Here is a 12,478-nt window from a genome sequence, read left to right as displayed (position 1 = left end):
TGCACAAGGTGATAATTTGCATTACTGAGAGGGAGGAGGCACACTACCTTTTTAAATGTAAAATGTTGGACGTATATCTGTTTGATTTGTGGAGGAATTATTGGCTCTGAGCCACTGGGACTGTTCCCTCTTCTAGGGCAAAGGTTGGAGGAAGGAACTCCTGGAAAACATTGTAAATGTTCTCTATTTTTGTTTTTAATTATACAGATTGCTCTTCAGTATTTCCTCAGTACCTTGCAAAGTGTCAGCAGTTCTTAAGGAGTGTTCCTGCTCCTCTGCGCCTGGAGGTTTTGGAGAACATCTTCTCCTTGCTTTTTGTTTCCTACAGTGACCTCCATACTGAGACTCTTCTACCTGAGGACTATGCAGAGGATGATGATCTTGATAAAAAGAGTACTACTGTGAGTGTAGAAGGCAGTGCTAGTCGGCGGTCTTCCACCTCAGAAAGTCCACAGCGCCTAATAGAGGCTGAAAAGAAATTAGAGAGGCATCTGCTGGCTGCTCAGACAGTTCACACAGATACCCAAGATCTTCATGACTCAGTGTTAGGAGGCAAAAGCTGTGAAACCTCTAGGCTGAGCTACCTGGATCTGAAACACTTCACCAGTGGTGTTACTGGATTTTTAGTGGATGACGTGGCCATGGATGCCTTTCTCACATTGCTTCTCAACCATCTGGAAGAAATTCAGAGTTCTCTCCCATGGGACTCCAGTAATGTGCTTCGTGAAGAGCTGGAGCTTGTCGAGTGCTTGAATCTTTCTGCAAGCAGAGATGCCTTTGGAAGTCGTGTGTTACAGTTTTCCAAATACCTTTCTGAAGCTCACTGGCGATACAAGGTGGTGATGAGTAACAGAAATGCAGGTAGGCTTTGTATTTGGCACTTTCTGATATATCAGCACTGTTCTGTTACAACTGTCCGGGCAGTGGTCTCAAGACTAAATTCCCTGAGCATCTTACTGAGGGAGCACGTTTTGGCAAATATTGGGAGAGTGACCTAGCTGGAGATCATGTGGTTCTTGCACCATTCTCCAATAGGAGTGATCTCTATTCTAATCAGAAAGTTTGGGTTTTCTTTTTTCGCTCCCCTTTGTGGACACACTGCTTCAATTTGCCTGTCTTTCTCCCGCCCCTTCGTCACAAGTTATGTTGATAGTGCAGTGATATGAAGGGTGGTGGTGTGTGATCCAATGCAAGCCAGATAGGCTCATCTCATTCATGGACAGATCGTTGATTTAGCCTAGTCTGGAAACATGTTAGGAACATGTATCAGAGGAAGTTGGATTATTTGGGGAAGCAGACCACTCCTCAGGAGTAGCTAGAACAACACACTCAGGAACATATTTCCCACCCTTCTCCATATCCTATAACTTGTTAGTGCTGCTACTATCAGATTTCTGCTTGTATCATAGTATGGTTTATTATGTATCTCGGACCGTGCAAAGTCCATGTCCCAAGAAAGACTGGGCAGTGTGGACCTTAAATGTTCCAAGTTTCCAAACTTGTGTTCAACTATTTCTCAATTCTCCCCCTATAAAGGAGGGGATGTAATGGGACTTATGTTTGAGTAGGCAGCCCTCAGTGTTTCTGGACAGGCAGCAGCTTTCTGTGGGATTCTGTACTTTTGAGTCCTGACTCCTGACAGATGATGACAAATACTTGGGGAAGACCTTTCAGGGAAGAGTGGCTGGCTTTTCTTGACAACACTGCATGTCTCTTGGATTTTCTGTCTCAAGAGCTGGCACCCCCATTACTTGCTCATTTCCAGAATTGTTGACTGAGTCAGAGTTCATACTACCCTGCATTACTGAAGAATTTGTTGTTTCAGCAAAACCTTAATGACAAATCAAACTGTCTTTTACTGTTTTTGTTTCTTATTCTTGTTTCTAGCTGCTTATGTACTTGGACTATACCTATTTTTCTGTATGGTTAGAATCACAGAATCATTTAGGTTGGAAAAGACCCTTAATACTCATCAGGGGTGTGTAGAAGGTGTAGTACGTTCCAAGCAACATTGGATGTGGATGTGAAAAACACAGTATTAGTTGAATTGCATCTAAATTACTTCAAGGTGCTGGTTTAAACTTAACTGCAGAAGAGTTCTTAGCTGAGATCAACTGTGTTTCCTTTGAAGATTTGTCATCATAGCTCTACCTATGTAGATGTGCTGGTAGTCCTTAAGGTAGACAAAAAACTGTTTCGTAAAGTTTTTGCTTAAATTTTTTTACAGAACATCAGCTTTCAGCTTCCAGGAGATACTGCTCTTTAATCAGATGCTCCAGCTTTAAGAAACGAAGTAGATCTCAAAGGTACAAGACAGGTGGGTTGAAAAAGTGACTTGGAGAAGGCATCTCTGAAATGTGCATAATTTTGCTGAGCTCATAGCTGAATGCAGTTAGATTTAATGGACTAGGAGTAGAGAACTAGATTTATTTCCTTTAGTTTTCTAACTGGTTTGAAGTGTCTTAGTCCAATTCGACTTGGATTGAGGTTGTTTTCCTAAAGCTCACCTGCACAACTGAGAGGTAATTAATTTTAAATTCTGGTAAGAAAATAACTTCTTTCATACATAGTCCAATTTGGGGCAGGGGAGAACTTTGCAACTACAGTACCAATTCTTCCCTTTCTCCACTATATCCGATGACTGGTATATTTTCATTCCTATCACAATAGTATCTAGGATGTGAATTTACAGGAATTTGTGGCTTAAATTGACAGCCTTAGGAGAAAGTTGGGTTCCTCACCCTTTTTCTATTTAGCCTTTAAAAGGTACATCTGGGTTTGGAGTGGGATGTTCCAAAATAAGAAGCTTTAAAGTATCTGACATGACTCACCGATGAGCCACCCCAACAGTCTCTTGCCTAGCATTTTCTTCAAATCAGCAGTTTTTGCATTTATCATAGGCATCAGTGATGGTTCATTTGTGAGATACTTTTGAATATCTCTTGCTGTTGTCTGATTTGTTATTTGCAATAAGTTTTAATTACCTTGTCTAGCAAAAGTGCATTTAATGCGCTGGTTTTGATTTGTTTCCATTTTAGATGGGAAAGAGGGAACTTCCAGTGCATCATTAGAGAGTACAAGTAGTGAGCTAAGCACCAGTACTTCAGGTAAGCCACAAAAGTAGTATTTCTTTGTCTTGTCAATGTGCATGATGAAGTATTTGCTTGACTAGTTAATGTGAATTACTGCTCTATGCAGGAGAGAATTAGAACTTTTCACTTCTCAGAGCTCCCATTTTTGGCTGACTTTTCTAATTAGAATAGTATGTATCTCTTCTTCTGGAATAAGAAAAATAGATTTTTCTTGATATTTTTGGCTTGCAGGAAACGGTATGCAATGTAGTGATGTGCAAACCATCAAAAAAGCTAATGGACTGGTAGTTATGTAACCTAAGACATGCTTAGGCATGCAAAATTTATTTAATAGGTCCAATAGTTAAGACATCTCCCTTTATCCATATTGAACCAGTGCCCTAGCATTGCATCCACATTATGTAGCCACAAAACAGTGTTACATTTGGATGAGATTCAAACTGAAAGTTCTCACCAAATAGTGAAATAGTATGAAAATTTTTAACAAGATATTTATGTTGAACTTTTTACCCTAAAACTTCCTGTGACTCTGCTCCTATATTTTTGTGTTAAATATGTGAAGTACTGTTATCTGATAGTTGGCTGTTATCTGGTGAAATGTTTTTTTCCATAATAGTGTACTGATTAATTCTGTTGTCTTGCAGAGGGAAGTACCAGTAATGTGTCTGGCTCGAGTGATTTGGAAAGCAGGGTGAGACCGCATCAGCAAAACCCCCTCATTCCTGTCATGCTTTCCCCACCAGAATCACTGTTAGTTTCTTGTGTTTTGAGAGGAAACTTCGTAGAAGCCCATCAGGTAAATGAGTTGCGTGTAGTTTGTGCAATTAAAAATCTAATTTGGTATTGACGTTTGTGGTTGTGATAGCTGATGAAATTCCTGCTTCTTCTGTGTTAGCAAGCATAGGGCTGAAGCATCTTCATTCCAAGTGAAAGGGTCACTTCAGAAGTAGAAGCAAGTGAAAGGAACAAAGATATTCCAAACTAAAGTCCCAAGGATACTGGGGTTTTTTCTCCTTGTTATATAAAAATGCTTTCTCTAAACCTGGGTTCTCAAAGCGTGAGAATGTTTCATGAGAGCTGGCCAAGCTTAGTGTTTCAGCTGAATGAAGAACACAAAGAGCTCATGTGAAGCCTCATGAGGAAGCAACAATCGAAATGCTTACTTTAGTCAGTGACTCAAAACCATGACAGTCTGCCACTTGTAAGCTCAGAAGGAACATGCAAATGTATTCCTTGCCCAAAGCGGAGCCAAAGTGGTGATTACATTTATTTGAAGGAGGTATGTTTTGAGGCTAAATTCCTGGTACTGAAAACAAGCAGAAGGACTTGAAATTGACAGTCTGCACATTTGTAGTTCTTTGCTCCCTCACAGCTGTGCATACCTTTCTCTATGTGGCTTTTGGGCTGATGCTCTGAAAAAACATCTTGAGGTGCATCAGTGATTGGATCCTCTGCAAAAAGCAGTGACCTGGTTGTGAGTTTCAGATAGCGATATCGGAGAGGTTAATATCATTTAAGCGTTGCATTAGCAGCAGGTCACTGCTCGGCTCATTAGTTCTGTTTGACGTCAAGCATGCCACTTCATCTTTTCCCTACTTACAGGGCCAAAAGAAGCATATTGTTTTGCTTTGTTACTTTGAATTTCAGTATCACTGATGATAAAGAATTCGAGCTTAGTTTGTGTTCTGTTGTTGGTTTATAATAGGAACTTGCACAGCTGTGCTTATCTACTCTGTGTTTAAATTTCTAGAAGGTATTCCTTGCTGAATAAGAACTTGTTTAAAATAGTTTACTGTGGAGGCCCAACTTGATAGATTTCTCTTGTCACATAGTGTATTGAAATCATGAAGAGTCATTCTGAAAGGTGTGGTTTACGAAAATTAATTCAACTCTAGCCTTGCAGCAAATAATAGCTGAGCTTTATAAAAATAGTTGACTCTAAGGTCCTGTTTTTCAGGCACTTAAAACTCTCTAGAAAAAAAAACCACTATTGCAGCCTGCTGTGTCTGTGGGGACGTTTTTCAGTTAAAGTATCTGTTTTGTTTTATTCTCTCATCTCCTATAAAAACCCTCAAAGCTCTTTGACCTTTGAAGACTTCTTTTGACATGCTCTGTAATTACATCTATTTTTGAAAGGTGGCTTTGATGTTTAATCTGGATACTTCACCTTGCTATGGTGAATTGGTTTTCATGGAGCGCTACCAAGAGGCGGTACAAGAAATGGCAAGAGTGGAGCACAATATTGAGAATCAAGCATCAGATGGCACTGGAGGCATCAGGAAATCTGGCAGTGGCCGTTCTACGCTGCAAGCTATTGGGAATGCAGCAGCAGCTGGTAAGGACTGGGTTTTTTGAGTTCTTCTCATAAAAGGTGAGGGAGAAGTGGAAAATAGGAGAAAGCAATTTGAATACTGTCATATTCAAACGTGCAACAGTTTGTTCAGAAGAGTAAGTGTGGTTCTTTGACTTAAAAGGAGAATAAGAATGCTGAAATTGGCTGTTGATGCCCAATTAGTTTTATCCATTCTGCAGTAATCAGTCCATGAAGCAGGCCACCTATTGAATTATTTTCCTAAAGAATTAGAGAATAATTATCCATGACAGGATCTGAGATAAATATGCTGTTTAATTAGTGATTGTGTGTTTTGCTGATGCATGTAGGTATGGTATTTTATTCCATCTCGGATGTTACTGATAAATTGCTTGCAACTTCTGGAAGTCTTGCCCCTACTCTCCAAGAAAACTTCTGGATCAGCAACATTCAGCTGGAGCATACTGATGCTCTGCGGGAAGTCCTTGAGGACCTCAGTCCTTCAGCAATGGCGGCTTTTGACCTAGCTTGTACTCAGTGCCATCTTTGGAAGACGTGCAAACAGCTTTTGGAAACAGCAGAAAGAAGACTGTACAACAGCCTTGAAACTCGGGGTAGGCTTTTAATTTTTGTGTTTATCAACATGGGCCTGGGAGCAGAAAATGCCTCTCTGTGCTGTGTTGTTTGTGCTAACACTTGAGTCTTAATTAAATCTTATTTTGTACTTTCATGTTAGTTTCTCCTTTTTTCACTCCTAACTTTTATTTTATCCCCCTTTGCACAATGACTTTTCCAGGCCACCGACCTGACTTTGTTTTACTGCACTCTGAAGGTGTAAAGGGTTTCCCAGCAGTTCTCCAGCAAATAAGTAAAATTGTCAACTATTCCTGCACATCACAAGGGCAATCCAAGCCAGGTAGTATGCTTTGCTGGCAAGATTTTTTTAATTGAAAGGTGCTTAAATCAAATTCTTGCCTTCTATTGCAATGGAAATTTGAACTTCCAATTTTTTAGCTTAGTATTTAAAACAAAAAAGGGTGGGAGGGCAAGCTCAGTTCTGAGTAAACTGAAACACTTTTGAATTTCGCAAACTAGTTGTATTATAATACAATTTTGGTTCTGTGGGCCTTTTTCTGTGCAAAAATATTTCTGTCTTTGTTATAATTGCTGTTTCTTTCTTCCTCTTTGTAGAGGTCTCAGATGAGAAAATAGGGAGTCATTTTCGATGCAGTATTGTAGACCTTCTGCAAGCTTGCTACCCTGCCTTGACTGAAGAAAGTATTATTAATGAAATTGTTTTATCACAAAATCTGGATCAAATCCTAAAAGCGCTGACACATGTTGAACTTTCTGTGGGTGAGTTATTTTTGTGATCGTGAAGACTGACAAATGGATCTAAATTTTTGTTTTGGCCTGTCCAAACAACTATAAATCTAGTAGTAATGTTCTTGGACATATGCATAAATACATATTTTTAAAAATCATAAAGGCAAAGTGTAAAATTTATCTGTAATTCTTATATTCTGAGCATTTGTTTTCAGAGCTAAAATTGTGAACTTGCCAGAGAAGAAAGGAAAATATCAATGAGTACAATTGAGGTTATTATTTGTCCTATTTTTCTTCAGTCCTAACAAGGAATTTTTAAGTGTATTTTAACCTGACAGCTTGTAGATAATTAGGTGTATCCTTACTGTTGCTTTTTTTTTTTTTTTTTTAACAAAAAGGAGATAAACTTATAAAACTTCTGTAACATAATAATACCTTCCAGTTTTCACAGGGCTATCATAAAACGTCTCATCCTTTTCTGAAGAAGTCTTCCACAGTTGCCTTTTCTCAGAGCTCTTTTCATTATATAGCACTGGAGTGTTTTCTTATGTTTGGTTTTTTTTTTTTTTCCCCTCCATTCACCAAATTTCTACACAGCATGTAGGTGTTTGTAAAATATTTAAACATATTTGTATGTTTAATGAGCAAAAATTTAGAAGAGCTCTAAGGGCTAAATGTTACAGAGCACAAGGACTGGTCAAGCCCTGTGTTTTAGAATAAGCTTATGTGTTAATGACACACAACTAGATATATTTTAGGCCTGCCTTAACATATTTCTAACTTGTCAGAGGCATGGTTACCAATTTAGATGAACCATTGATTTATTCTGCTGTGAAAATCTCTTGCTTTCAATAAAATTATCATGCCCAGACTGAGATCTGTAATTGCAGAGAGGAAATTAGGCTAAAGCATCTCTCTCTCTCTCTTTTTCTCTTCCTTTTTTTTCCCCTCCCCCCCTGACTCCCCTTTCCTTTTTGGCATTTAATACTTACTTGAATCTTGGATGTATGTCTGTTTTCTTAAACCAGACTCTAAAGGGAACCTTCTTGACACCTTGGTGGAGCAGGCTTCTCTCAAACCTACGGAGCTGCAGAAGCACCTGGTTTGGAATCAAACACAGCTCCTGCTGAGAACTCTTGACCAATATGTCCAAACCATGCCAGAGAGCAACATGCAGACAAACTTTGTGAAGGCCTTCTTTGACTACATCACTACACTGGCTGCTGTTGTGTTACGAAGCCTGAATGCAGAGCTAGGTAAGGGGCTTCTGCTGGAAAGTCTGAGCCTAGGTGATGATACCCAGACTGTGTAGTCTGGCCTGATTCTGGAAAGTACCTGTGCAAAAATTGTTCCTTGCCAAATGTGCCTACTACCTCTACATAGTCAGATCTTTCGATTTCAACTGATTATTGCACTGTTTTTTTAATTATATTTCTCAACACCTTGGCCACCCATAGCTAAGATAAAAATAGCTGATGGCAGTAGGAAAACGAGAACAGAAATGTTAACTACTGACCCAGATTCTGCACTTAGTTTAGACAAAACGAACAACCCCTGACCTCCCAAAATTCTGATCACTACCTTGTAAGGCAAGATTGATTTTTTGCATCCAGTGGATCAGCATGCTGTGTGCTTTTCAGCTCCCGTAGAGGCAACCAGTGCCCTGCTGCTCCACAGGGATAAGAAGAGAGTGTGTAGAAGGCTATGCAGAAGTAATCAGGCAGAATTTTTTCATAGAATCAGCAGATGATGGTGGTCCATGAAAAGAAATGCACCATCAGCACATAAAGCTGTCAGAAGAACAGAACAATTCACTGTGCTAGGAGAAAAAACACTTGTCTGTTTTTTAAAGTTGACACTAATTGAGCTGCACTAATGTAAAATACCACAGTACTGATTTCAGAGAATACCTTCCCAAGAGGATAAGAAAAAAGGGCAAAGGTCTGTTTTCAAACATGCTGGTTCAGCTCAGGTCACTACCATGCCAACCGTAAGTTCTGTATGGGCATGACTCAATCCTCATTGGCTAATTGCCAAAGGCAAAAAAAAAAAGTACAATATTTAAGGGCTGAGTGAGTTTTGGGGAAATTTTATTGTACTGCAAGATAAAAAGAAAAGGTAAGCTTAGGAGAACCTGTTCAGAGTTACTCAACATAACTCAGTAGTGGATACAAAGGCTTTTCAGCAATACTAGCTGGGGTTTCACTCCTTTTGTAGAAGTAGCTGTATGTCTGAGTTCCCTCTGCCTTTGCTTACTTTGACTTGAATAGAGCACGGACTCGCTAATCTACATCCAGAGACTCCTCAGAAACCAATACTGCGCGTTTTCTGTCTCTCACCACAAATACATGTTTTGGTGAAAGTTTGAAGCAGAGTTGCTAAACTGTTGGAACCTAGATCTCACTTAAAGGCCAAAGACTCTCCACTCCACCTGTTTTGGTAATAGGTTCAGTAAAACGTGAGCCAGTGGTGCCAGGTTTGAGAGGCATATCATAATCACAAATGCCTTGCAATTTACTCTGGATTTTACCACAGTAATGTGAATGTGGACCTCTCTGAATTTAGTCAAAGAGGTTTCAGACTCAGACTCTTAAAATTTGTGTTCCTAAAATAAGACTTGGTTGATGTATTCAGCTAATGTGTTTGTGTTATAATAAATGTTCTGATTTTTTTTTTTAAAGATACGTCTGCAGAAGTGCAAGTGGGGAACCCTTTTATACTGTTACAGCAGAGTCCATCTCAGCTGCTCTCCCAGCTTGTGTTTGAGAGACAGGTTCATCCTGACAGGTTGGTGCTTTTCAGATTATATAATTCTCTAGGTTATTTTGGTGTTGGTGACTTTGGACCTCAGCCAGGATTAAATTCTTCTCTGGCTACTTAGCACAGGTAGTACAGCCTGCTGTGTCCCATCAGCCGATCACTTAATGCTGCAAGGATTGGTGTGCAGGGAGGAGCTTAGTCAGTGGCTTCTCTACCAACCTGAAAATTTTTGGGGAAGACGGTGGCTCCGTATTTTTAACAATTACTGTTGGTTGTGAAGAGAGAGTGCATTTATGTGGATTTTTTTTTAACTAAATGTGTGACAGTTCAGAGCAGTGGACTTGCAGCTTAGCAATGTAATAAAATAAAACAGACCAGTAGGGCTGCTTAAGAATACAGCTGGGCATGGCTCTTGCCCTGGTCAGTAGGTAAACTGGATAATCTAAGATCCTTCCATCACACACTACTAAATCAGGCTGGCATGGAAAGTGTCTGATTTGACAAAGTAGCTCTTAAAAAGATGAGCACTAATGGTGAACCGTTTTAGTATGTTGCATTTAGATACAAGTCAGTGTTTGAGAAGTAAGTTCCTTTTCTTTAAAGGAATGGCAGTATAAGCTCTGAGTTATCCATGTTGTGCTGTATACATTTTTTTCATACTGAGTAAAATAGGATATGTACTCTTCCCCTATATGTACCTGTGAAGAATATTAGGGGGCTTGTGTTCACAAAACATTTGGAAGATTTATGAAAATATGTAATTGTAAGGTACCTTTTATGTGCTGGGTAAGCTGGTTCTGTTTTCAATCCTGCAGGCTTTCTTCTCTCTTGGCTAAAGAAGAATTGGACTTGAATGTGCAGCAAGTTATTGTTAACTGTTGCTGTGAACCACTGTCCTTGTGCAGTGCAAGGCAAAACAGCCAGGCAAAGTCTCTTCTGACAAACATCAGCAACTTAGCACACCAGTGTGCCTACGACTGCCTGCCAGATGTTGAAATACCTGTTCACGCTTCTGCAGTGACCTCTGAGGATATCTCCACTCAGGCCCCATCCTCTGTGAATGACTTGAGCCAGCACACACTCACTGCCTCCTCCCTGGACTTCCTAAAGTCTCAGTCGAAACTAATGGCCACAGTGGCATGTCTAAGTGCATCTAATATACAGAAAATTCCCAAATCGAGTTTATCTTGGATGGAATTTCGGGGCAAACGGGAGGTGCCCTTAGGTTTGGAACAGATTTCCAGGGAGTGCGAGGCATTGTTGAAGGAGTTACCAATATTGGAACGATTTCTTCTTGCTATGTTTGAGCCACTTCAGAATCAGCAAGAGGAAGGTAGCAGTTTGGCTACTGTCTTCTCTGGCAAGACATACATATCTCTGGTTCTTCTAGGATTGCATTCCACCACAGCTGTTAAGTTATTAATGGAAGTCTTTGAACAAGCTCTTGCTTCAAAGGATTGGGACAGAGCTCTGAAGGTCTTGGATCTGTACAGTCAGGATGTGGAGGAGCTGGTCAGTGTGAAGGATGCTGTGCTGAGCTGTGCAACTGCTGAAGGTAAGAAGGATTAAGTCAGGCTTTTTTTCCCTTCATCTTTTTCTTTTTTCTTTTTTCTTTTTTCTAATGAAGAATACAACCTGGATCAGGAGGTGGAAACTAAAGTGTAGTGGTTCTTGGGTGGATCCAAAGACGGAAACAGATTCCTTCCTACATCCTAAATTTGCTTTCTCTGATGGTGTAGTTTCTCTCTTGCAAATGTGCAAATCATGACCAATTTAGTACAAGAGAACTGGAATGCATCTGTGGTGTTATTTTTATGTGAAGAGCTGAATACATCAGGAGACATTAATCATAGTACTGTTAATGAAACATCTCTTACAGCAGTGTTATTGTCATACATGGATGATGGATCCTGTGAAAGGAGGTGCCTTTTGGAGTCTAAAGATAGTAAGTATCCCATGCTAACTTTGGTTATTTTCCAGGAATCTGATGTTTGGGATGAGTCTCACATAGATTTGTCAGCACTGTACTCTTTCGTTTGGTGATGCAATCCAGTGAGGATGAGTATTTTTTTTATTTTCCAAATTACAGAAACTGAATTTCAAACTAGTGATTTGTTTCCTCCACAGATAAGGATGGTTGGCAATACTTGTTCCCAGTAAAAAATGCAACATTGAGAAGTAGGCTGGCCCTGCGCTGTCTGGACAAATGGCCCCTTGATGCCTGTTTGGAAATCCTAGCTTATTGCATTTCTGATTTGGGCATAACTGATGAACTAAAAGCTAGTCTGCAGAGCAGGAAGAAAGAACTTCAGGTTTATCAAAAGGTACAAAGTCATTCTTCAAGTAACCAGTGAGATGAAATAGGCAGCAGGGAGCAAATATACTTGCCCTTTGAAAAAGTTTTAGCTCTTGGTTCTTTTTTGATCATAATAGCTTTTCCAGTCCTTCATCCAAAACAGTTCATGTGTTTTCAGTGCTGTAGTATCCAATTAACACTCTGCTTCCATCCTTCATAACTTTCACACTCTCCTATTAGCATTCAGGTCTGCAAATATGATTAGACAAACATTTGTGTGAGGCTGCTTTTTTGCAAAGTATTTGTTTTTCCATTCCATACAAATGCTAGAGCCTCTGGAAGCTCTCTATGGCAATTCATCATTTTATAAGCCTGAGAGGTGCAGATATACCTAGGCATGGTGTACAAGACTAGTGGTGCAATAAGCATGTTTGTATTGCAGTGTGTTCTTCTAGCTGCAGGGTAGTGCAGATACCCAAGTTAAGTCAGACTAGCTGGCCTGGAGTTCAGCACAGACTGAAAAGCCAAACAGAGCAAAAAAAGGAGTCATAAATCCCTGCTGAGCTCTGTCTGATGGTGGTTTTTCTAACTGACAGTTAGCTCAGTTGTGTCTCTGTTAGTGCCAGCAATGTCTGCAGTATACATGTACTTTTTCATTCATAATTATTGCCATCTAGTCTTTTAAAAACCTTC

The 12,478-nt window shown here is 39.8% G+C and overlaps 1 protein-coding gene across 6 annotated transcripts in view; it reads left to right on the top strand.

Moving 5' to 3' along the window:
* Positions 1 to 12,478, top strand: part of ZFYVE26 (zinc finger FYVE-type containing 26) — a 52,831-nt gene that overhangs the window by 13,786 nt on the left and 26,567 nt on the right. For 4 of the 6 annotated variants that reach the window (XM_075502967.1, XM_075502964.1, XM_075502966.1 and 1 more), the window contains exons 11-23: positions 208 to 861; positions 2,228 to 2,317; positions 3,039 to 3,107; positions 3,737 to 3,888; positions 5,229 to 5,427; positions 5,754 to 6,017; positions 6,200 to 6,319; positions 6,595 to 6,759; positions 7,758 to 7,985; positions 9,411 to 9,516; positions 10,305 to 11,044; positions 11,369 to 11,434; positions 11,617 to 11,813. In XM_075502967.1, the coding sequence (XP_075359082.1) occupies positions 208 to 861; positions 2,228 to 2,317; positions 3,039 to 3,107; positions 3,737 to 3,888; positions 5,229 to 5,427; positions 5,754 to 6,017; positions 6,200 to 6,319; positions 6,595 to 6,759; positions 7,758 to 7,985; positions 9,411 to 9,516; positions 10,305 to 11,044; positions 11,369 to 11,434; positions 11,617 to 11,813 (3,050 nt within the window). The remainder of the gene's footprint in view (positions 1 to 207; positions 862 to 2,227; positions 2,318 to 3,038; positions 3,108 to 3,736; positions 3,889 to 5,228; positions 5,428 to 5,753; positions 6,018 to 6,199; positions 6,320 to 6,594; positions 6,760 to 7,757; positions 7,986 to 9,410; positions 9,517 to 10,304; positions 11,045 to 11,368; positions 11,435 to 11,616; positions 11,814 to 12,478) is intronic. The other 2 variants (XM_075502968.1, XM_075502969.1) reach the window with 1 other exon arrangement.

The sequence above is a fragment of the Mycteria americana genome, chromosome 5 (assembly GCF_035582795.1).
Source record: "Mycteria americana isolate JAX WOST 10 ecotype Jacksonville Zoo and Gardens chromosome 5, USCA_MyAme_1.0, whole genome shotgun sequence".
NCBI lineage: Eukaryota > Metazoa > Chordata > Aves > Ciconiiformes > Ciconiidae > Mycteria > Mycteria americana.
This window is presented reverse-complemented; position numbering and strand designations above follow the sequence as displayed.